Here is a 23,243-nt window from a genome sequence, read left to right on the forward strand (position 1 = left end):
ATGCTGGAGAAAAACTGAATGCTAATTTGGAACTGAAAAATACCTTGTCGGAAAGACCTAGTGAGTCCATTTTTCCATCTACACCTATGAACATCAGCCCTCCCAAGTCACAATACATCAGACCCCAACACTTTTATGTAGACACCTCCTTAAAGTAATTAAGAGAGGGTGAATGGAGGCCTTGTTAATACAGTTGGGAAATCCTCTGTATTCTTGGCTACCCCAAGACAGCTTCTACCTCCACAGAGCTGGCTTCCTGGGCTCAACCCCCATTTCAACAGACAGCCCAACTGTCTTCCTTTCCATTTTGTCTTTCACCAAACTGTCACCCTTTAGCCTCTATACGTCCATGAGCAACAGCAGCCATCATCCTTATCAGAAGTGACAGAGTGAGGAGAAAGAGCATGGCAGGAGCTGTACCATCAGACTGCTTGTGTTCAAATCCCAGCTCTGCCCTTGACCTGTCATAGCAGTCAGCATTTCTCTACCTCCCAGAGGCTCTGTTTCCTCCTCTTTATAACAATCTATTGTAGTGAATACACCTACAGAGAAAGAGATATAGATATATCTCTATATATCTCTATATACAAATTTCTATATCAACAGATCAATCAACAGATAGATATAGACAGCTGACAGGCATCATGGAAATCCTTCCCTACCTTTCGTTCATTCACTCCACATCACAAGATAGAAGCTCCTTTTCCCAGGCTCCCTTGCAGCCAGGGTTCAGGCATGTAACTACTTTCCACCAATTAGAGAGAGTCCTGCTAAACTTGGGATCAGCCAGAACAGAAGTGGTCTTGGTCTGGAATCCATCCTGGTCAGCATGGTGGGGGATTCAGCCCAACCAAAGAGAAGCACTAGCAGAATTAGTAAATCTGACATCAACTGAAGAGGTAGCAGCACTGGCCTCACTGGCAGTGTAGGTTGTGGTCTGTTCTTGGTTCTGCAACCTCCAAGTCTGGTTTCTAGGCCTTCCTGAAGATTAAAACCATAAAAAATTTTGATACTTTATCCAGTCAAAAAATGGGCAGAATAGCTAAAAAGAAACTTCTCTGAAGAGGAAATGCAAATGGCCAACAGGCATATGAAAAAATGTTCAACATCACTTGTCATCAGGGAAATGCAAATCAAAACTACCATGAGATACCATCTTACACCAGTGAGAATGGCACATATTAAAAAAACTAGCAACAACAAATGCTGGCGAGGGTGTGGAGAAAAAGGAACTCTTCTGCACTGTTGGTGGGAGTGCAAACTGGTCCAACCACTGTGGAGAGCTGTGTGGAGATTTCTGGACCTACTAAACATAGAGCTTCCATGTGATCCAGCAATTCCACTCCTAGGTATTTACCCAAAGGACACAGAAACATCAATTCCAATGAACACCTGCACCCCTATGTTTATAGCAGCACTGTTTACAATAGCTAAGCTTTGGAAACAACCCAAATGCCCAAAAATAGATGACTGGATCAAGAAGATGTGGTACATATATACCATGGAATATTACTCAGCATTCAAAAAAGATAAACACATGCAATTTGCAGCAACATGGATGGCGCTGGAAGGGATCATGCTCAGCGAAATAAGCCAGAAAGAAAAAGAAAAATACCGGATGGTCTCACTCATAGCAGGAATCTAGAAAACTTAAATAAGGGACCAGGAAAATGAATAACTATAAGAAAGTGAAAATCAAAATCAACAAAAAACTATGAACCAGAGACACTTTTTAGGGGGGCGGGGGCGGGAGGGGAGGGATTGGGGTCAGAATGGGGGGGGGCTGCAATTGTATGGGGAATATAAAAATAAAATTTATTATTAAAAAAAAATTTTGATACCACTTACACATATATTAGGAAGGCAAGAATTTGGAAGCCTGATCATACCAACTGCTGGTAAAGATGTGGAGGAACTGGAACACTCATACACTACTAGGATGAATGTAAAATGCTGTAGCTACTTTGGAAAACAGCTTGTTTCTTTAAAAAGTAAACATATACCTACCATATGACCCCACTCTTATGTACCTATCCAACAGAAAAGAAAGCTTATGTCATAGCAAGGCTTAACAAAGGATGTTGGCATTGTCCAAAACTGGAAACAACCCAAATGTCCACCTATAGATGAACTGATAAAATTGTGGCATATTCATACAAAAGAACACTACTCAGTAATATAAAGAATAAACATGTAGCACACGAGTAATTTTCAAAATAATTTTGCTGAGTGAAAGAAACAGAGCAAATACTGTGTGGTTCCATTTATATAAAAAACCCTAGAAAATGCAATTAATCTATAATGACAGAAAGCAGATTAACGGTTGTCTGGGATGGCAGGTGGAAGGACAGTAGGGAGAATATCAAAGGGGCATGAGAAAACTTCTGGGAGTAATGAGTATGCTCACTATTTTGACAGTGGTGCTGGTTTCACAAGTATGTACCAATACCTATCAAGTTGCATACTTTAAATATGTAGAGTTTATCAATTATCAAATATATCAATGATCCCTCAATAAGACTGTTATCATATAAACTTCTATTCTATCCTGTTTTACTCTATAACTGTATTTCTTACATTCATTTGATCATGATCCTTTTTCCCTATCACCTATTACCCCAATTTGTAGAACCATGTCATATGCCATGAGACAGATCTAGGGGTGGCCCTCATTCCACCCTCACATTAGTTGTGTGCCCTTTAGTGAATGATTTAAACTTCCAGAGCTTCAGTTTGCTCACCTGTGAAACGGAGCTGTGATCCGGATTAAATTAATGAATTATGAATGCCTTTCACATAGCAGCTTCTTGAAAACTTTAGTCTACCAACCATGCCAGAAATTAAAACAGCCATATTTATGGTTTCCTCAATTGAATTAACTTAAGTTTTACTAAAGAAACCAGTATTTAGTCATTTTGAGTCCAAAGGTCCAAGGGGAAGATGTTGAAATGTTTAGCACTGCCCTGCAGGCCCATCTGCTCTGCATTAGCTGGTCTCCCTTTGTTTATTATTCCTGGTGTTAAATCTCCTCCAATTCTTGTGTGAAAAGTTTGGACACACAATAACCTCTTTATCATATCTTCAAAATCTGGATCTGTTCTGGAAAGTTTACACCTTTTTCTTGTTGCTATTGTTTTCATGTGGATTTAGATTTCTGAAAAAGGCATTAGGAGCACTTTACTGGAAATGTTTGTGTGCAAGTTGGATGCAGACAACTATGAATGAAAATGAGATGTCAAAGGAGCTAGAAGCGCATGGCATCATCTCTGTGTCACTCACCAAGGTGCAGGCTGGTGGTCAGGAGACCAGGAAGGTCATCCCCCTCAACTCGCCTCTCCTTTGGGGGTAGAATAATACTGGAAACATGCCAGCATGTTGGGAAATAAAATGTAAGGCACACAACTCTGTAGATTTAAAAATAAATCTATTATAATAGCAATATTGGTTACCATTCCTTGAGTATTATTTGTGTGCCTTGCTTTGCCAAGCGCTATTTTATTGCAAATTCACAACAAACCTATAAATTAGATCTAGGGACTCATTTAGTCACAAGTGACAGAAAACTCACCTGAAGCTGACTCATGATATAAAGGAATTTTTATTGGGTATATCAATTAAAAATCCAGAATTAGTTCTGGTTTCAAGTGAGACTTGCTCCAGAAGCTGCAAAAAATGTGTCCAAAGACTCAGATTCTTTCCCTCTTATTGGCTTTCTCTTTAGGCTTCATGTAGCCAGCCAAAAGTTCCAGGTTCTCCCATTGTGGCAAAATGGCTGCAACAGTTCCAGACCTCATACCTATATACCATGTAACTCAGAAAAAGAGAAAACAAGTCCTGTAATACACTGTCTCATTGGTCCAAAATTCCTAAACAGATGAGTGTGGTGGAAGAGAGGAGAAGGGCTAGTGCATTAAGAGAGTTGACTGGATTTAGCCTTTGTGGCAGGGGAGTGGCTGAGTACCCAGGAACTAGGAGTGGGGCCAACCCTACCATAGGCTGAGAAATTGGGAGAGGTGGTTTCTCAAGGGAAAATTGGCATAAGGCTAACAAGAAAAGGGAGCTAGGTGCTGGGGACACACTCAGAAAATATTCGCTCAGTTTAGTGGGTGGTGATGTATTCTGAATAAAAAACCAAAACCCCTATGGCAGAGGCTTTTAAAAATAGATTTTTAAAAGCTAGAGATCAAAAATACTGTAACAGAAATGAAAAATGCCTTTAATGGACTGGATTAGACTAGATATAACTAAGGAAAAGCTCTATGAGCTTACGGATACATGCACAGAAACTCCCCAAACTGACAAAGAACACAGAGAAAAACAGCTGGAAAAAAGGGAACAGAATATTCAAGAACTGTGGGGCAACTACAAAATGTGATTACAATTATGTTATAGGATTACCAGAAGAGAGAACAGAAGAAATATTTGAAGCAATAGTGACAGCGAATTCCCCCAAATCAATGTCAGACACCATACCAGGCCCAGGTAGCTCAGAGAACCTCAACTGGGAAAATGGACCTCTGAAACTACACCTAGGCATTATCATATTTAAGCAGAAAACTAAAGAGAAAGGAATAGATGAATCCATGAGCATAGCTGGAGACTTCAATATCCCTTTATCAGAAATGGACAGACTCAGCAGGCGACAATCAGCAGACAGAGTTGAACTTAACAGTACCAAGAGGCCAATTCCACAAAAGAACAATAGAAGAAACCGAGCGGGTACTGCCCTAGCCAATTCTGAAATTCCCAAGAGAAACTACTACAAGGGCCGCCCATCCTGGAGGTGGGAAAAGCTTCCAGGAGGAGCTCCCAGTGATGCTCCATGAGAGTCATGTCCTGAATATTGTTTTTTGAAACCTGAACCCTATTCTCCCTTCTTCATTATCCTCCTTGGCCATACCTCCAATGCACATTGGGGAATTTGCCTTCCCTGGGGGGCTGCACTGGGACACAAGCCCTGTGCAAATTCTCAAATTTGAAGTCTTCTTTCAGTTCCAGTTCCAGGAATGTACACTAAAGCTATCCTTCCAAAGTACTAACAACAAATAGACAATGTCATTAATCACAGCCTTATTTGTAATAGCAAAAGAATGGAAAAAACTCATATGCTCATCAGTAGGGGTCTGGTTGAACACATTCTATCCCATACACTGAAATACTGATTCAGTTATAAAAAGAACGAGGAAAAGTCTGTGAACTGGAATGATCTTCAGAATATCTTAAGTGAAAAAAGCAGGGCAATGCATATCGTATGCCAACTTTTCTGTAAGAAAAGGAGGGAAATAAATAGATGTGTGTGCTTATTTTTGCCAAAGGAAACACTGGAAAATGAGGCCGAGAGCATAGGCAGGGGTGTGAGTTTTCTGTATGGCTACCCTTAAATATTGTTTTGACTTTGAACCACGTAAGTGTGTTATGTATTCAAAAATAAAGTTAAATCAAAGAGGGAAAATGCAAGCCCCAAGACCAAAGGCAGAGCGCTGAGGATTTGGTGGCACTGGATGTTGTGTCAAGCAAGAGAGTCAGGCAGGCAAAGATAACGTTTTCAACAGAGAGGGGAACAACAGCAGGATGAGCACATTTTGGGGGACAATCAGAATTCATTGTGGAATATGCCAAGTTTGAGATGCCCATGAGACATCCAAGTGAGATGCTGAACAGGCAGTTGGGTCAGCTTGGGAACCCGAGAAAAGGTCTGGCTGCAGATATAAATACAAGCACCATTGGTCTGCAGCTGGCGTTCAAGCCCTTAGACAGGATGAGATCACAGAGGAGATGTAGATAAGAAAGAGCAAAGTCCTGGGGCCTGACTTTAGGGCCATTAAGTTGTCAGTGGTCAGAGAAATGAAAATGTACCTGTCAACGAGGTGGAAAGAGAAGGCAGGAATGGTCACCCTGGAAGACTAGTGATGAGAGAGTTTCTTCGGAGGAAGTCAGCATCTGTGTGAATCAGAGGGTCCTAAAGTAACCACTGATCTTGGCAACTGACCTGGTGAGAGGAGTTTCAGAGGAGGGGGGAGGGCGAATGGAAGCAAATACATCAGGATTGTGAGTAGCATTACCTTTTTTTTTTAAAGATTTATTTATTCATGCATATAAAAACCAGGGTACAGGCCAGATGTGCGGGAGAGTGAGAGGATTCACCAGAGACAGAGTGGGGAACAGAACAGGCAGACTGACTGAAATACACTGCTGAGGGGAGCAATGGGCGAGTCAGGAGAGGTCTGCCGCGCCATGGGGGTATCTCCGCGGCCGGCCAGGGTATCGAACCTGCACTGCAGAGGCTGCAGACAGCTTCACAGTGCTGTGCTCAACCGCCTGCACCACCAGGGAGGCCCCAGAACTACCTTTTTTTTAAATGCTTTTTATTGACATAACAGTGCATTCTAACATTATGTAAGTTTCAGGTATGCATCATTATAAATTAAAATGTGTATGTTACATGAAGTTCACCAAAAGTTCAATTCTATCCTTCACCATACAACTGATCCCTTTTTCCCAATTTACACCCCCTACCCACCTTCTACCTTATAGGTGGGGAGGATTGGATTTGAGAGCATTATGTTTAAGGTGGGAGCAATACAGCATGTTTGTGCACTGGTAATAATGATTGGTAGAGAAGGAACCACATGATCGTGCAAGAGAAGTCACCTTTCCACCACTGAAGGGGGAAATGACACTTGGGAGGCAGCTAGCAGAGACTGGGGCAGTAATTTGCCAAGGTCACAGGGCAAGATGCAACCCACACCTCCGACCCCACAGTGTCTGCAGCGAGCCCAGCAGGCTCTGGCTCTGCCCATAAATGGCCACAGACCTGGGAGCAGTTGCTGCTCCGGCTGCCAGGGAGACAGTCTGCCTCAGATGAACAATAAAAGTGAAACCGCCTCCATTAATCAGTGCCCAGGATTAGATATGAATGGCTAAAGGCTTGCCAACAACTCCAGCTCTGACAGCTGACCAGGAAGATCAGGAGACTCTTAAGCCCAAACATACCTCTGAGAGCTTCCACGAAGCCTATCTGAGAAAGCAGCCACTTAACTTACACACACTGCCGTCCAGTCTGAGGTCAGAAGACCAGCAGCCCCACAGACCTGCCACTGCCGGAAACCAGAGCGACTGACCCAGGACCTATAAAAACCAGACAGTGTGGTGGCACATGGCTGAGTAACTGTCCCTTTTCTCGCTCAGGGAGCCTTACATTGGCTCCCTGGGGTATGGCATTTATACAGGGCCACAGTTTTCCCCCTACCTATACCCACGCCCCTTTTCACAGTGTGACTTTGCAACCTCTCCCATTAGGAAGTAAATTCTGTGTCCCCAACCCTGAACCTTGGTTGTGTGACTTGCTTTGATCAAGAGAATATAGCCATGGAGGGCAGGTTCTGAGCCTGGGCCTCAAGAGGTCCTGGGGGGACAGGGGCCAAAGCAGCCAGTCTCGGCCCATAGTTAGGGTAGTAAACTGCGGTATGTGAGAGTGCCCAGCTGAGATGGGAAGAAGCAGCAGGTTCCGGTCCAAATGGCCAGCCCAGGAAGTTTTGAGCTCAATAAGCAGCAAACACTAACTTCTACCTACAACTAATGTCCATAGGTGACTGAGTAGAATTCTGTCACTGTTGGTTTAAACATATCTTTGGTAAGGAATTACCAAAATGATACTTTAAATCTCAACTTCGGGCACTGGCACAGAGAGTACAGCCTGAGGCCAGGTGTGGGAATGAACGGCAAAGCTCCAAGGAAAGGAACAGCAAGGGTGAGAGTATGCTCAGAGGTGCACAGCAAGATGGCACTCCCAAGCAGCCCTGCATACTGTAGTATCTCAAATCAGGACTGTGACCCCAAGCTTCTGCCCACCAACCCTGGCACACGTGACAAGACCTTGCTCTACTCATCAAGCGTCTAGCCACAGTGCGCTCCCACAAGGCACAAGCCAACCTGGGCACTTAATTCCTCTGTGCAGAAGGCATCCCAAGGCTGTGGACAAAGGAGAAGAGCACAGAGGGTGACCTTGAAAACAATCATCTTATGCACAACATGGGGGGAAACCTAGTGATTCCTTCATGGGAAGACTCCAGACCACCAATGACTTGAAAAACAGTAACAAAACACCAGTCCCAGAGGAAACAGAGGATAACAAAGGGGAAAAACTTCCTAATTTTTAATTAGTTTCTTCAGAGAGATTTAAAAGAAAGTATCATTAAAAGACCTTTTTTTTTAAGATTTATTTATTTATACAAGAACTGGGGTACAGGCCAGAGGTGCGGGATGGTGAGAGAATTCACCAAAAAAGAGTGGGGAGCAGAACAGGCAGACAGACCGAAAGCACTGCTGAGGGGAGCAGCAGGCAAGACAGGAGTGATCTGCCGGGCCATGTGGGAATCTCCCCACCTGGCCGGGAATTGAACCCGTGCTGCAAAGGCTGAGGACAGCTTCATAGCGCTGAGTTCAACCCGCTGCGCCACTGGGGAGGCCCTAGAATACCTTTTTAGTTAAAGAAATTAGTACTAAATGTATTAACAAATGTCAAACTTTTTAAAGTTTATATTCAGTTTATGAATCTAACTATTCTAATTATAAATCTATCAAATTTCAACAATTATTTTAAGAGTGGTTTTACAAATTTATTAAACTCACCTTAATGTTTGGAATTCTTGCATAAATAAATTTGTCACGCTTGATCTCCTTTATGAGTATTTCATTTATAGGTTCATTTTATATGATTCACAAAGTCTCCCAAGTACTTAAATGATTTCTTATTTATACAAGGCTGATAAATCTAACCAATTAAAGTTACAAGTAACATGTATTTTAAGTTATCTTTACTACTCTAATACTGTTTATAAACCTAATGAAATTACAGCTTAAATTATAAATCTAAATCAGTTCTTCAATCATGACGTTTAAGATGAATCCAGAGCTAATTTACAAGCTTATTTAACATCCGAAATTATCTTGAATGTACAAATAACCCTTAAAGAATAAGACCGTGGATTTGTTTTACTTGGACATTTATAGTCTAAATTCAAATTTGTTCTAGAGGATAATTGTGTCCTTCTATACAATTTGGCCAAGTCTGAATATTAATTAACCTCTAGGAGCTACAGTCCTCCCATCTAAACTTACGGGTGCATGATAGGTTGGACGATCCATGTCCAGCCCTGTGTGAGCAGGTGCTCAGGATGCTACAGGGCTCTTGGTGGACTGTGGCTGTTTCTTTGCCCGAGTCCTACTTCACTGAGACCACCCTGCCCCAGCATATGGCTCTTGACCCTTGGGCCCGGGACCCACACCTACATTAGGCACTTCTCTGGGCTGCTTACTGGGGAAGACACCTGGATTCTTGACCCCACAGACCTGAAGGGTCTAGGCACTTCTACCTGCTTCTCTGTTGAGGATCTGCTCCTCCCCCAGGCTAGACTCTGGGACTATTCAGAGGCTTTCTACTGCTTTTGTTGGCCCTTGAGCAGCTCCCTCCTCATTGTCATTTTGGACCTAGAAATAATTAACTCTCTCTAGGAGCTGCTGTATGGGAGAACAATCAGGACTGGGGGAATATATATTAGAATCTGAGGGCAAGTCCAGGATAGAAAGAAAAAGGACAGAACTAATCAAGCCATCAGGGATAGCCCAGTGGTTCCAACTGAAACAGAATCTCTGCAATCAAAGTCTTAGAATCTGTATTTTAAAAGTTCCTTGGGCTACTCTAATGTTAACAGTTATAATCTTGGTGCTGATCTTCTAGGTAGCCACAGTGAAAAAGGAGGTTTTATGTTACATAAAACAGTTCTCATTGTCCCAGAGAAAAACGCATAAAACCTTCCCTAGCACTTGACTGTAAATTTCTTACACAGAAGTAATTTGTAAAGGACATATCATCATTGATTCCCTCTAGTTCTCCCAGTATTTAAAACAAATAAAAATGGAAGCTCTAAGTAAGGAAGAGGGTGCTGAGCCCCGCCTGTGTGACCTCCCTGCCCCAGCTAAGCTCCCTGAAGCACCTTTCCTTAGAACTGAAGTCCTCCACAAACGCTAGCTTGAATACTGCGTTTTTATAGTTGTGATGGCAAACAGGTTTGATGTCATGTATAAAGACAACGGATTGGCAATGGCTGTGGAATACTGAGTTGAAAAGGGTTTTGATAAATCGTTTACATTAAGGGCCCCAAATCTTCACCCCCTCATAGGAGTCATCCTTATCCTGCAACTTTTTGAATCCTATCAAGAGATGGTATAAATTTTCCCACCTCTTAATTTTGAGGTTGGCAGAGGCTGTGGTATAAGCAGAAGCTTCAGAGTATGCATGGAGGTTGCTTTTTCTGCTCTTGTGCTTCTATCTTTACGGTAAGAACATGGTCCATCTGCTTCCTGGAAGGATGACAGAGACACAAGCTACAAGGCCAGGTTTCCCCGCCCTGAATCCCTAGCCAACAGCCCACCAACCCTCTCGTCAAGTGAGAGAGTCTAGCCAAGACCAAAATGATTCAATCTGAATCACTGACCTAGAGATGCTTGTATAAAGTCACCACATTCTAGGTAGTTCAGGATGATTGTGCCACTCAATAACCGAAACAAGCACTGATAGTTCTATCAGCCATGGATACAGAAAAGGGGGCAGCAGCATCCTTCCAGGCATTCTTGGAGGATTGAAACCACCCTTAGACTTGAACCTATTCTCATCTCTGATCATGTCAGATCTCCCCACACATTACACACCTAGGAGCACCTCCCAGTGACAGAACCTGAGTGCAAATCCACCTAGGGGCCCCTTGTGAGATACTGTGGAAGGTAGAGAGTAAGTCTGTGTTTGTCATCTATGTTTCAAAACCATCTCCCAAGCCAAAACAGGGAGAGGGAGACAGAGGAATATGCTCTGGAAAGGCACAATCTTTTTTAGGTCATTCTCTAATCAGTTGGCTTGGCTGCAGTCATTCAACTGGACATCAACTAGTTCCCATCTTTAGAATGGGATCCACTAACAGATCCTAGTAAGAGTTGAGCAGTGAGCCAAGGGGCCTGGGGTATGGTCTAAATTCTTGCCTGTGAAGCTGTTTAGATTGTGGGCTTTGGTGACAAAGGCCAGCTGGCTGCAACCTCATTCTCCTGGGCTCAGAAAGCAAGCAATAGGAAGCATGTAACTACTATAAACAAACTTGACATCAGACAGCACCTTTTTTCCCTTCCTCCCACCTACTCTGTGCATTGCATTCAGCTTGAGCAATTGACACCCCACGTGCATTTCACTTTTCAGAGCCCACACTGGCAAAAGCTGCTATTGCAATATTCCTCGCACCAAAGTTGGCGCTGAACTATCAAGGAAGGGGATAAATGACTTTGAGCTGAAAACATCCAAGATTAACTTGAAGTTCTCTCTTGTTATTGCTTAGCACGAAGTCTAAGAAACCAGGCAGGCACTCATGGCCTCGGTCACCAGGCCCGTCTGTTTCCAGCCTCACTTCCCAGGCCCATGTCACACCGTGTATGTCAGCAACTCTCACCTGTGTGGTTTGACACGCAGACCGGGCATTCCTTACCTCTGTGCTTTTCTTCTTGTCCTCTTGTCTTGGATGCCTCCTGACCTCACAGCCTCCCTCCTACTCACCTGAGGACTCAGAGCACCCTCGCAAGGCTCAGTGAGGTGCTCCCGCTCTTTGCTCCCAAAACACCTGTGCTCTTCTCTGAGCTCCTATGTTGAAGTCTCCTCCACACTGCTGCCTCGTCTTTCTTGGGGAGCTCCACAGGCTGGGATGTGCAGACACTCCTATGGGGCAGCTCCTCATTTGCTGATGCTGGGGTTCTGTGCATCCAGAGCACTGTTCACGTTCCAAAGCCATATAGCCAAACTCAGTGTTGGCAAGGAAATGGACTCTGCCCACTCTAACAGAAGATACTGCAAAATCAGATAACAAAGGATGTGGATACATAATCCACAAGGAGGGAGTGAAAAACAGGAAACAATAATTCAGCCTGCCAGATCCACCTTGGGTCATAAATACTCCTTTCCTTCCTAGCTGCCCATAAAATACTCCTCTTCCTCTCAAATGCATTCCAACAGTCTCTTCTGAACATTGCATTAGACATGTGCAGGATCTCATGATTCATAAGAGAACTTCTCTTAGAGATGTGTGGATGGAAAAGACTGTCCTACCCACTCCCAGAGATAATGGTGGAAAAGGGGGGCAGACAGGGAAACAGACGACACTTCCACTTAAAGGGGAAGGCAGCCTAATCTGGTGTGGGGCAACGAAGAGAAAGTCTTCCTGCAGCAGGGAAGTGATTGGAAAAGTGTGAGAGATATGCCCATAGCTGCATTTCAGGGATTTAGCAAAAAAAATAAATTTTAAATGACTCTATTGTTTACTAAGCGTCATGACACTATATTCCCATGTTCAGTGTTTGAGCATTTCTAAAGAACAACGACAAAGCCTAACTGAAGGGGATCCCAAATTAAGGCACAAGGAAACTGTTGCTACAGAAAAATGCCTGCAGGATGGATGGAATGCCTCTGCTGTCTCTCCTGCCCCTGTCACCTGCCGACCTGCACCAGGGAAAGTATGATTTAGGCACTGCTATTTCTTTTTCCCTTTTTACAAGAATAACATTTTTTTAAGATTTATTTATTCATTTATACAAGCACTGGGTACAGTCAGAAGCGCGGGAGGGTGAGAGAATTCACCAGATCCAGAGTGGGGAGCAGAACAGGCAGACTGACGAAATACACTGCTGAGGGGAGCAGCGAGCGTGGCAGGAGAGGTCTGCGCGCCATGTAGGACCCTCTCCAGCGGCCGGGGATTGAACCGGCGCTGCAGAGGCTGCGGGCAGCTTCGCAACCCAGCACTCAACCGCTGCACCACTGGGGAGGCCCTACAAGAATAACATTTAAAAAAAAAATTTCCCCTCAAATTTTACTGATTTGCCAACTACATAATTTGGGGAGTAGCATTTCACACCTCCATGGACATGCTTCATTCACCCTCCACACCAAAGCCCCAGTGCCCGTGCCCTACCCCTTTCTCTCTCATCAACTCTTCTCCACACCCCCAGCCCCAGGTAACTAGTGTTACTTTCACAGAGTCTAAGAATTATTTTTGCAGTGCTTTAGACATTGCTATTTTAATTTGTCTTTGACACTTCAAATTTAGGTGAAGCCCAGTTTTGAACTGCAGGGTTCTAAGAGTGTACTGACTCAGGCTGTTCACCCCCATACATCACATCTTTGGAATGTTAGGAGAAATGGTGCCAGACAAACCTGCCACACAGACATCTGAAATGTTGTTTGGCACCAAAGGCTGTTGAGAGAAACACAGGTTGGCCCTGGAAGGTTTTTTCAAGTGTGCTTACAACATGAACCGTAAGGACATCATGTGACTAAGAGCTCAACAGCAGAGAAATGAGTTAAATAATGGCCTATCCACAGGATAAAATAACATACAACAAAAACAGCTTTCAAGAAATATTAAAAGCCCCTATAGTGACAAAAATGTAGCTGTTTATGTACACACACACACACACACACACACACACACGGGCATGCGTGCGTGTGTAGCCTGTTCCTTTCATTCATGCATAAAATGCACCAAAATAATAATAATGATGATTTCTTGGTGGGAGATTCTAGAGAATTATTTTCTTTTTAAAAAATGTATTCTCCAGGGCCTCCCCGGTGGCGCAGCGGTTGAGCGCTGGGTTGCAAAGCTGCCCGCGGCCTCTGCAGCGCCGGTTCGATCCCCGGCTGCTCCCCGGCCACCGGAGGAGGGTCCCACATGGCGCGCAGACCTCTCCTGCCGCCCGCTGCTCCCCTCAGCAGTGTACTTCGGTCCTTCTGCCTGCTCTGCTCCCTGCTCTGGCTCTGGTGAATTCTCCCACCCTCCCGTGCTTCTGACTGTACCCAGTGCATGTATAAACAAAACAAACAAACAAATAAATAAATAAAAGCATGCCTCTATTAAAAAAAAAAAAAAGTATTCTCCAAATTTTCTACCTGCCTAGTTTTCTCTGAATCAGAAAGAAAAACAAAAGTTCTTTTCTATTGTTGCTCTTTCAGAGATAAAGAACTTCAGTATTTCAGTCTATAGCCTTCGATCCCCATTTGTTATGAGAAGTGAGGAAGCTACAAACAAAAAAAGAACATTGTAAAAGGGCCCCCATAATCAATAGAAAGATATAGCCTTCCATTATTACCAATAAAGGTGTACCAAAAAAAACCCCAAAAGAATGAGGAAGATACAACAAGCCTACCAACACCTGAGCCCTGAAGCAAGGGTAAGACATAAATATCCTTATAGACTCTGCCACTTGCTCTACATACAGGAACTTTTTTGGCCAATGAATTTTGAAAGAAAAAAAGTAAACATTTATACATCAGAAAATCAGTAGTGATATTCCAGGCCTTCAATTTAGGAGTGCTTAACTCAATACTTTTCAAGTTGCTATCAACTGATGTTTGGGTCCACCTCCCCAAATTCATGTTTAAAACATAACCCCCAAGCTCATGGTGTTAGGAGGTGGGTGCCTTTGGGAAATGATAAGGTTATGAGGGATGGTCCCTCATGATGGGAGAAATGCTTTTATAAAAGAGGCCCAAAGAAGCTCCTTTGTCCTTCTGCCATGGGAGGTTACAGTGAAGACAGTTGTCTACAAACCAGAAGTGGGTCCTCACCAGACACACAATTTGCCTTGATCTTGGTCATCTGAGTGTCCAGAACTGTGAGAAATGTGTTTTGTTTATAAGACACCCAGTTCACAGTAGTTTTGTTCTAGCAGCCCAAACAGTATAAGACACAAGTTAACAACGAGGTTGTTCTGTCCAAGATTCACATTCATGTGACCTGAATAAAGTGACTAAAAAATTAATGCCAGTCGTCACAAGTGAAATTTTTGCTAAAAAACTTGCTAAAGTAACATCTTGCCAGCATCTAATCCTTTCAAAGTGAAATGCTTATTTCTTGGCAATAAATGTAGAGCATTGAGCTTGTACGTGCTGCAGGCACGAGGTCTTGGAGAGAGCCTTGGGTTCAGAGTCCCAGCATCTGGATCTAAGTGCTGGGACCACAGCTTTCTCTGTGTGACCTTGGGCTGACCCTCAGCTATCACAAACTTTGGCTTCTTTGCTGCAAGAATGAACTAGAGAGTACTCAGGTACTTCTTTGCAGACTGAAATCTACTATATAAACATATCCTGTAAGTTTTGTTGGGAAAAATCTGTCAATTCCCAGCCATCAAGCAGGGACATAGTTACAGGGAATCTTTGAGATAAGGTCCAGATAGGATCTGAGATGCTGACACTGAGCACAATGTAATTATTCTGTCTCACTGGAACAAGTAACACTGAGAGAATGTCCCCATCTGTAGTCAAGGTGAACTGCATGCATCTGCTGCACTTTTTTCTGAAAGAGGGGATACAGGCTGCACTGCGGAAAAATAAGCAACTCCCGTTTATTAACTGATTATCACTCCTCCCCCACTCCGTGTTTCAAGTCCAGCTTGCTCACTTTCTCAAGGGTTAGCAAACTATAACCCGAAAGCCAAATCTAGCCTGTCACCCACTTTCATAAAAAAAGTTTTACTGGAACACAGCTATGCTCATTCAGTTATATTATATATGACTGTTTTTGTACAGTAGTGGGAGTGGTGAGAGATTATGACAGACTATGTGGCCTAGAAAGGTGAAAATAGTTACCTTTCTAGAAAATGTTCCCTGATTCTTTGATATATCTGTCTCCAGGGAAAGTTGTATATGGATTTCACTAAGAGTCCACAATTTTTTCCCTAGCAAAAATACATAAGGGTAAGAAGTCATGTCTATTATCAGAAACTCTTCAGTGGGACAAACTTGCCACTTAAATAAAACTTTATTTTTAAAAAGGAAATAAAAAAAACAACCCTCTTCCCTTGCTACAATAGTAGCCTTTAAAGGAGTCTGCTGTGGCTTATAGGAAGACCCTTGGTCATCTACCCCCAGATCCCCCCACTCTTTATCACAATGAAAGATACACCAGCAGTGCTAAGTTGCAGACTGGCTACCTGAGGTGCCACCTGATCAGGGCAGAGAGGTTAGCTAACTTAGATATTGAATATTGTGTTTGCCAGAATGTAAAGGGTATGGGAAACCCTCTGAACAGTCCCATTTCTTGATGTCCAGAAATGTCTAAGTTGTTGGTTTTTTTTTTTTTAAGTATGGTCTACTTGAGGCAGCATCCCCAAGTTGATGGAATCCTAAAACACACACCACAAAGGAGTTTTTCTACCATATGTCTTCTAATTTGGTCATGCTAATCTGGGACATTAAAAAATCTTTCCAAATGCTCCACATTTAGCCATCTTGACAAAGAGTCCCTCATTATATCACCTAGACAGACCCTAAATTCTTAATTTTTTTTTGAAATAGATTTCAACTTAGGAAAAAGCACAATGAGCACACTGTATATAGTAAATAAACTTTATTTTTCTGTTCCTCCAGGATGACACTGCCAACAGTCACAGATTTGCATACAATACAGTCATGTATTGACTATTTACAATTTACAGTAGTATTTTTTCCTCTGGAAAATATAAGTACAAAAGCTAAGTAAACAATGAGGTACTGCTGTTTGGATTTCTCATATGTCATAGCTTAAAGAACTAGTCTTTAGCAAATATTCAACAAATCAATCTGGATAAAATAGTTCAATTAAATGCTCTAATTTATCAGAAAAATCTACTAGGTTTCACCTCAAAATGTATTGCACAAGTCTTTTTAAAAAATCACCCTAAAAATAAATAGGAAAGGCAAGCAGTTCTTTAAAAAGAGGTTCTAGAAGAATGGATAAAAGGAACATTAAGTGAGCCCATAAATCAGGTTAAGTCATTTAAAATATCTTTTAAACAACATAAAACTCTTCCCAACAAAAAAATCTGAAGAAAAAAAGAAAAAAAACTATCACCATTCTCCACTGATACACTCTATTTTAAAGGCAGTCTGCAATATATTTGTGGCCCAATGTCAGAGTTTTCTTGATCTTTTGGCTACATGAGGGGCCCTGAAGAACAGCTTCATTCCCAAAGATGAGCAAACGTGCAGTTCTCTAACTTGCCCAACATCTTCTCCACTTCTTCAAGACGAAGATCGGAGCCATGACTGGAAAAGAAAACAGAAAAGAGGATAAAGGAGGAAAGAAAACTTTCAGAGTCAGTTTTCTGGACAGTATGCTCTTTCAAGTTAAAAGAAAGTCATACTCTATGGTCTGGAAATTTAAGTTGTGCAGTCTAAATATTAAATCCTAAAGAAATCTTCTAAAAAGTAATAATAAGATGTTTAATCAGCAATCCTGGAAAACAGTTTAGTGTAACTGGGCACTGCAACCCTTCACCATTTATTGAATGCTACCAGGTCATTATTACAGAAACCCAGAAGTCAGCATGTTGATTTAGCAGAATCTCGGAAGTATGCGGTAATTCAGATTGGAGTTAAATAAGAGAAAGATTTTCCCTTTTCCTTAATGTGCTGATTTTTCTATACACTGCAACTCTCCCATTATGATATGCATGGCAGCAAAGCACAAACAGCATTTTGGTTGTGAAAAGTCATGCTTCATCTGAAATTAATTTCTAAAACTTAAAATACTGTGAGAAATGATGCCAAACTTTCCCAATAAGGTTTCTCTGATTAAAATGCTAAAAGTCAATAGCTATGTTAAGTTAGAGGTTGAAAATATCATTAAGAGAAATGACTAAATAAGGTTAAGTAATTAGAGACAAACTTTCCAAATATATCTCATGGAAAAAGAAAGCTTTAAACTCTTCAGTTTGTAAATGAAATATATAATCCACTTCTCATAAAACTAGCTCAGCAAGCATGTTGGTCTTAGAAACCCAGAGAAGATAAGAACAGGATCTTCTGTCATATTTAAATCCCTTTGTCAGTTATTACTTTGAAATCTTAGCTTGAACTGTTGTGGGAAAAAGATTTCCTGCATGATTTAATGATGCTGCACAATGTCAATGTCATGAAAGACAAAAAAAAAAAAGGCTGGGAGAACTTTTTTAGTTTAAAAGAGACTAGAAAAACATGACAGTGAAATGCAATGTCCCAGAATTTACAGTTATGACACTATTTGAAAAACTGGAAAAATATGAATGTTTATTATATACTAGTTAATATATTATGTTAAACTTCCTGAGATTGATGACTGTGTTGTGTGTAGGTAGGAAAATGCCCTTGTTCTTAACGATATTTTCTAAAGCATTTAGTTTATGTTTGCAAGTAAGTGTCAAATGTTAACAAAGGGGAAATATGTATGGAGAAAAAAGCAAGAGTGAGAGCAAATGAGGAAATGTTAATAATTGATGAATATAAGTGGAGAGTATGTAAGTGTCCGTTGTATAATGAATGCAAATCTTATGTTTCAAATGTTTCAAATGAAGAGACAAATGCTACACAGTATACAATGCAATGATACAGTTATAAGCATGATGCAGTGTTTATAATGGTATTTTTTTAAAAAAAAGGAAAATGTTAAGATTTGTTACATTACATATAGGATTTACATGATTGAAGAAAATGAGATAATCACTAAAATTGATATTTATTAAAATCAAAATGAGATTCAAATATAGGCATAAAGGATTTTAAAAACTAACAGGTTAGAAAGAGAGAGACTGTGTATTGGCATTTTAAACCTTGATACTGCTACTTGAATACTACAATAATCACAGAGAATCTTTACTTGTAATTAAGTTCTACTAATTGTGACCTGGCTTATTTGTGATTTGTGAAAACTCTAGTAAAGTCTGAGGGGTGTGTGTGTGTGCATATGTGTGTGTATGTGTGTGTGTATATGTGTGTGTGTGTGTGTGTGTGTGTGTGTGTGTGTATACCCTAAATTTCAGGCAGTGCTGAATCAAGCTATTGGCATTAATAATATGTAGAGACTGGGAGTGGAGATTAAATGGTGAAGACAGTGAGCCATATTGAAACATTTTAGATGCCTCCACTTTATTGTAATAATGTTAATTAGAAACAGCCACTTTCAATTATAGCAGGATGCCTGAAAGTCTTCTCAGGATAAACATCTGTTAAATTGTATGTTTCCAAGTAGTAATAAAAGTTAATTTATTTTTAAATTAACCTTATTGGTTTTTCATTATTTCTGACTAACCTCAAATCTAAGTACACTTTCCAATATTTTGAATTCTAGAATCATTCTAGGATCACTTCACTTTTGTCTAAGGAATGACTTGTCATTGCTCTCTCACAATCTTTAATTTCAAAGACTGTTCTTGAGAAATTTAAAAAAAGGAAATATAAAATACATAAATACTTTTGTAGATTCTTTACCAAAACTTCAAAGCACAATTTTGAAACTTTCAATTAGTATTTAAAAACTAAAATTCCTAAAATTACATAATTCTTATTGGTGATGGTGACTATCAATCTACATATTATTAATTTATAAAACAGAATTAATAGAAAATGCCTATATTAACCCATAGTATAATCAATCACATAGTCATTAATCAAAAGAGCAAAAAAATTCCAACAAAATGGTTAGTATCATGCAATACATTTGATTTTTGCACAAAAGACACAAGACACATTATTCTTCACTCACCACATGCTAACTAAGCACAGACTGATGGTTTACTCAGAAGATACCACTGCGAGGTGAAGTATACTACAAAGCCAGGAAGAAAAAAAGCTTATTGGGTTAGTTTTAAGACTTAATATAACACACAGATTATAGGTGTATATGATCTTGGCAGGACTAAACAGATTGTTGTTAAATTTTCCTCAAGGGAGTATAGGCAAAATGTGAGGAATCTATAATATCTCCCTCCCATCCTAAGAAAATATAACACCATGTAGTTGAGATATTATTTGCAACTTTAAAGTTTTTTAAACAACATATTTAGAGAAGTATTTAACACTTTAAGTACACAGGTATATGCTAGATTATTTGCTTTTTATAAAAGTATCTTTTTCACAATTCTATTATAGTACACACTGAAATTTAATTTACATAATCACAATTTACCATCAAAAGTTTTGGGAAAATGTTGATGAATGTGAACACACTATAGCTATATGGTTTAGGAACCGTCATTCCTAAAATGTTCTAATTTTATTACAAAACCCTCTTGCAATTTGGCAATTAATCAGGGTTTTATGAATGATGACCCAAACCAAATTCAAAGAGACACAATTTCAAATATAGCTTTTACTGTAGCCACCTTCTTAAATAAATCCATGTTCTATTTTAAGGTGATCATAATTCAAAATTATTAATTAGCTTCATGGTTTGATTTAAAACAGCAGCTACAAACCAAACAATAAGGGGTTGCTTATAATATCTGAATCTGTTCTATGTGTGATCAACCACAGAATCATCCTTTTATCTTTTATATTTAATGTGAAGTTAGTAAAAGGCAACAAAATCAAAATACAAACTAGAAAATAGTATTTGCAACACATCAAGGTTAATATCCTATTGGAAAACTTGCAAAAAGCATGCATTTTAAACATGTTCCCTATGTTTACATTTGCAAATACTGACAAAATGGAAAACCCCAAAGTGTCCATTCTAAGAAAATGGTGAATGAAATTATAGGACATCCATATAACTATATAATGAACTATTTTAAAAAATGAAGTAGGTAAGTTTATCATGAGTGGAGTAATATAAAAATATAAATTAAGCAAAAAAAGCATGTTGATGCATACTGTCATTTTAATTAAAAAAAACACAAAGCAATAAAGGAATAATTATAAATATATACTGATGAAACTTAGAAAAGCTAGGAATATTCCCCACACTATTAATGAAGATGATCTTAAAAAAAAAAAAAAGGTGATCTTGCTGTGGTAAACTCTGAAGGATGAAGATCACAAAAGGCTCCCTTTCAGTGTAATATGTTCTTGAATTGTTTGCAATGTTTGTCACATAATTCTAACAACATCAAGAGTCAAAACCACTTTTGAGATAACAACTGTTTTATATGAGCAGTATTCTTCCTATGTGTCAGTTTTATTTTGCATTTGCTCCCTGAATCCACCCGGCATGCATCTACTGAGGCTCCACTGAGATGGGGAACTTGTATACCTAGTAATGCTGAAACATTCTGATTATTTTATTGAGGAAGAGATTTTTAAAATTCCAACCAAGGGGGAAAAAAAGAGAACCATTAACATAAGTACAAGACTGGTGTAGGACAAGGACTGATGATGAATTCAACACAAAAGATGTACATGAAAACAAAGCAAAAACTAAGTCAATAGAAGATCAACTTTTAAATGTGAACAGAGTGAAAGGGGAATGAAAATTAAGGAAATTTTTTTCATGAAAAAAGGAAAAAATTTATTTCCATGGAATCATCAAGAAAAACATCCTCTAGGTTAAAAGTGTTAATTTACTAACACTCTGAAGAGAAAAACGTATTTCTAACAAAAGAAAAACTTTTAAAAAGAGATTTCGTCTGACTGTAGATTGAGACTACCAGAGGGGGAATAAAAGTGGGGAGCGGCACAGTGGACTACGAGGGATGACTATGAGTGCCTTGGTGGTGGGTGTAGGAACATACACCTGAACTGTGTGGTCCTATACCTGTGAATCATATACAATGTAAACAATGTTACCTCAATAAAAGAATAAAATTGGAAAAAAAAAGATTTCTATAGAACCAAAGAATCTCTTAATTCTAGGAGATGCTTTAGCATGTCCTTAAAAGAAATTTTCTTAATGAAATTATTCTAAATAAAACATAACATTCTCCTCTAAAATAACCTGAAGGTATACTTCTTGAGAAGTTTTAGTCAGCAAAAAAAATTAGACAAGTTAAAATTTTCTGCATTGACCCCCCCCCGCTCCCCAATTGCTACTTGAATACAAAGTCTACTCTGGCCACCTAAGGTACAATACCATCACAAAATGAAATACCAGGCACAATAAGCTAAAAACTGAGAGAAGGAAAAGTGTGCTCTAGGGAAGACAATAGTATGTGCTTCTGACACATGCATTTTTTTTAACTTGTCTACTATAATAAGGCAGATTTTTTCTGCTTGAAACAAATCAAAAACTTTAACTTTTAAAATTAATTTAATTCTTCAGAGGGAAAAAAATCTTAGGGATACCAGGGTTGAAACTGTGGATACCAAGAAAGAATGCTTTACAAAAGAACAATTAAATGCCAATCAAAATAACTGTAACTGCATCTGCCTGTTCTGCTCCTCACTCTATCTCTGGAGAATCCTCTTACCCTCCACATCTCTAACCTGCACCCCAGCTCTTGTATACATAAATAAATTAAAAAAAAAAAAAGAAAGAAAGAAAAAGAAAATATACAATGTTTGGGGAAAAGATCAGGAATGCTAGGTTGGCCTGAGAGGAGGTCAGGAAGAGGAGATCAGAATGTGCCAGAGAACTGACCCTGTGCAATGGATTAGAGGAGAGGAACTTCAAAAATAGCTGTAAATATTGGGGGCATTTAGCATGGATGAGAAAAGCCTATCATCTAAGTTATCTCTGCATTTTGGGGGTTAGAACCCTATGGGTTAGAACCAGAACAAACTGGTGACCACTAGAGAAAGGGAAAATTGTGTTCAAGCAGTCTGTTGGGTTAAGATGGGATACTTTAGGAAGTAATTATTTACTGACTTAGTCCTGACTGTAGGTACTCAGAAAAAAGCTGGCCCATTACTAAGGAGATCTTTGCCTATTTTAGTGAGGAGAGAGAACAGCAGTACTAGAACCATGAAATAGGAAATTTAAAAAATTGGAAGAAGAGGAGGATGCTACTCACAAAACAAGAAAAAGCAACAAAAAGAGAAAGCTAGCGGCAAAACATTAAGTTTCACACTGTGCTTAGAATGGATCTTCCGAATGAATTACTGATCTAGGATAAAAAAAAAAAAAAGATAGGCCATGGGGATTTTGCATAATTTATGAAATGTGTGTTTGTTTCATTTCAGTCACAGCTGACCTCATTAAACGCTTCTAAAAACTTACTGACATTTCCCTTGTAGGGTATGTCAGATGCTCAAAATGGCTTAAATTTTCTCAGAATTATTACCTCTGAAAATCAACTAGAATAAGTATTATGTATAATATATAGTTGTATATTGTATATAATAAGTATATTATAATCTATAAAACATCAAAAATTCTGACAAAATTTGATTTTTTAAATTAGTACTGGATATGCCAGAACAAATGCTCTTCTATCCTTTCCAAAAATAGCCCAAGCCTGGAGAGCTCATAGAACATATATAAGTGTCA

At 39.9% G+C, this 23,243-nt stretch overlaps 1 protein-coding gene across 3 annotated transcripts in view; it reads right to left on the minus strand.

Moving 5' to 3' along the window:
• Positions 1–17,086: 17,086 nt before the first annotated feature.
• The window catches only part of GOLGA4 (golgin A4), a gene marked incomplete at both ends in the record, with an annotated part of 94,366 nt that continues 88,209 nt past the window's right edge, over positions 17,087–23,243 (minus strand). For 2 of the 3 annotated variants that reach the window (XM_084247004.1, XM_084247003.1), the window contains one exon: positions 17,087–17,110. In XM_084247004.1, coding sequence (XP_084103130.1) covers positions 17,087–17,110 — 24 coding nt within the window. Of the gene's footprint in view, positions 17,111–19,616; positions 19,647–23,243 lie in introns of those variants that run through there. The other variant, XM_084247005.1, reaches the window with a different exon arrangement.

The sequence above is a fragment of the Talpa europaea genome, assembly GCF_964194135.1.
Source record: "Talpa europaea genome assembly, chromosome: 11".
Classification (NCBI taxonomy): Eukaryota; Metazoa; Chordata; class Mammalia; order Eulipotyphla; family Talpidae; genus Talpa; species Talpa europaea.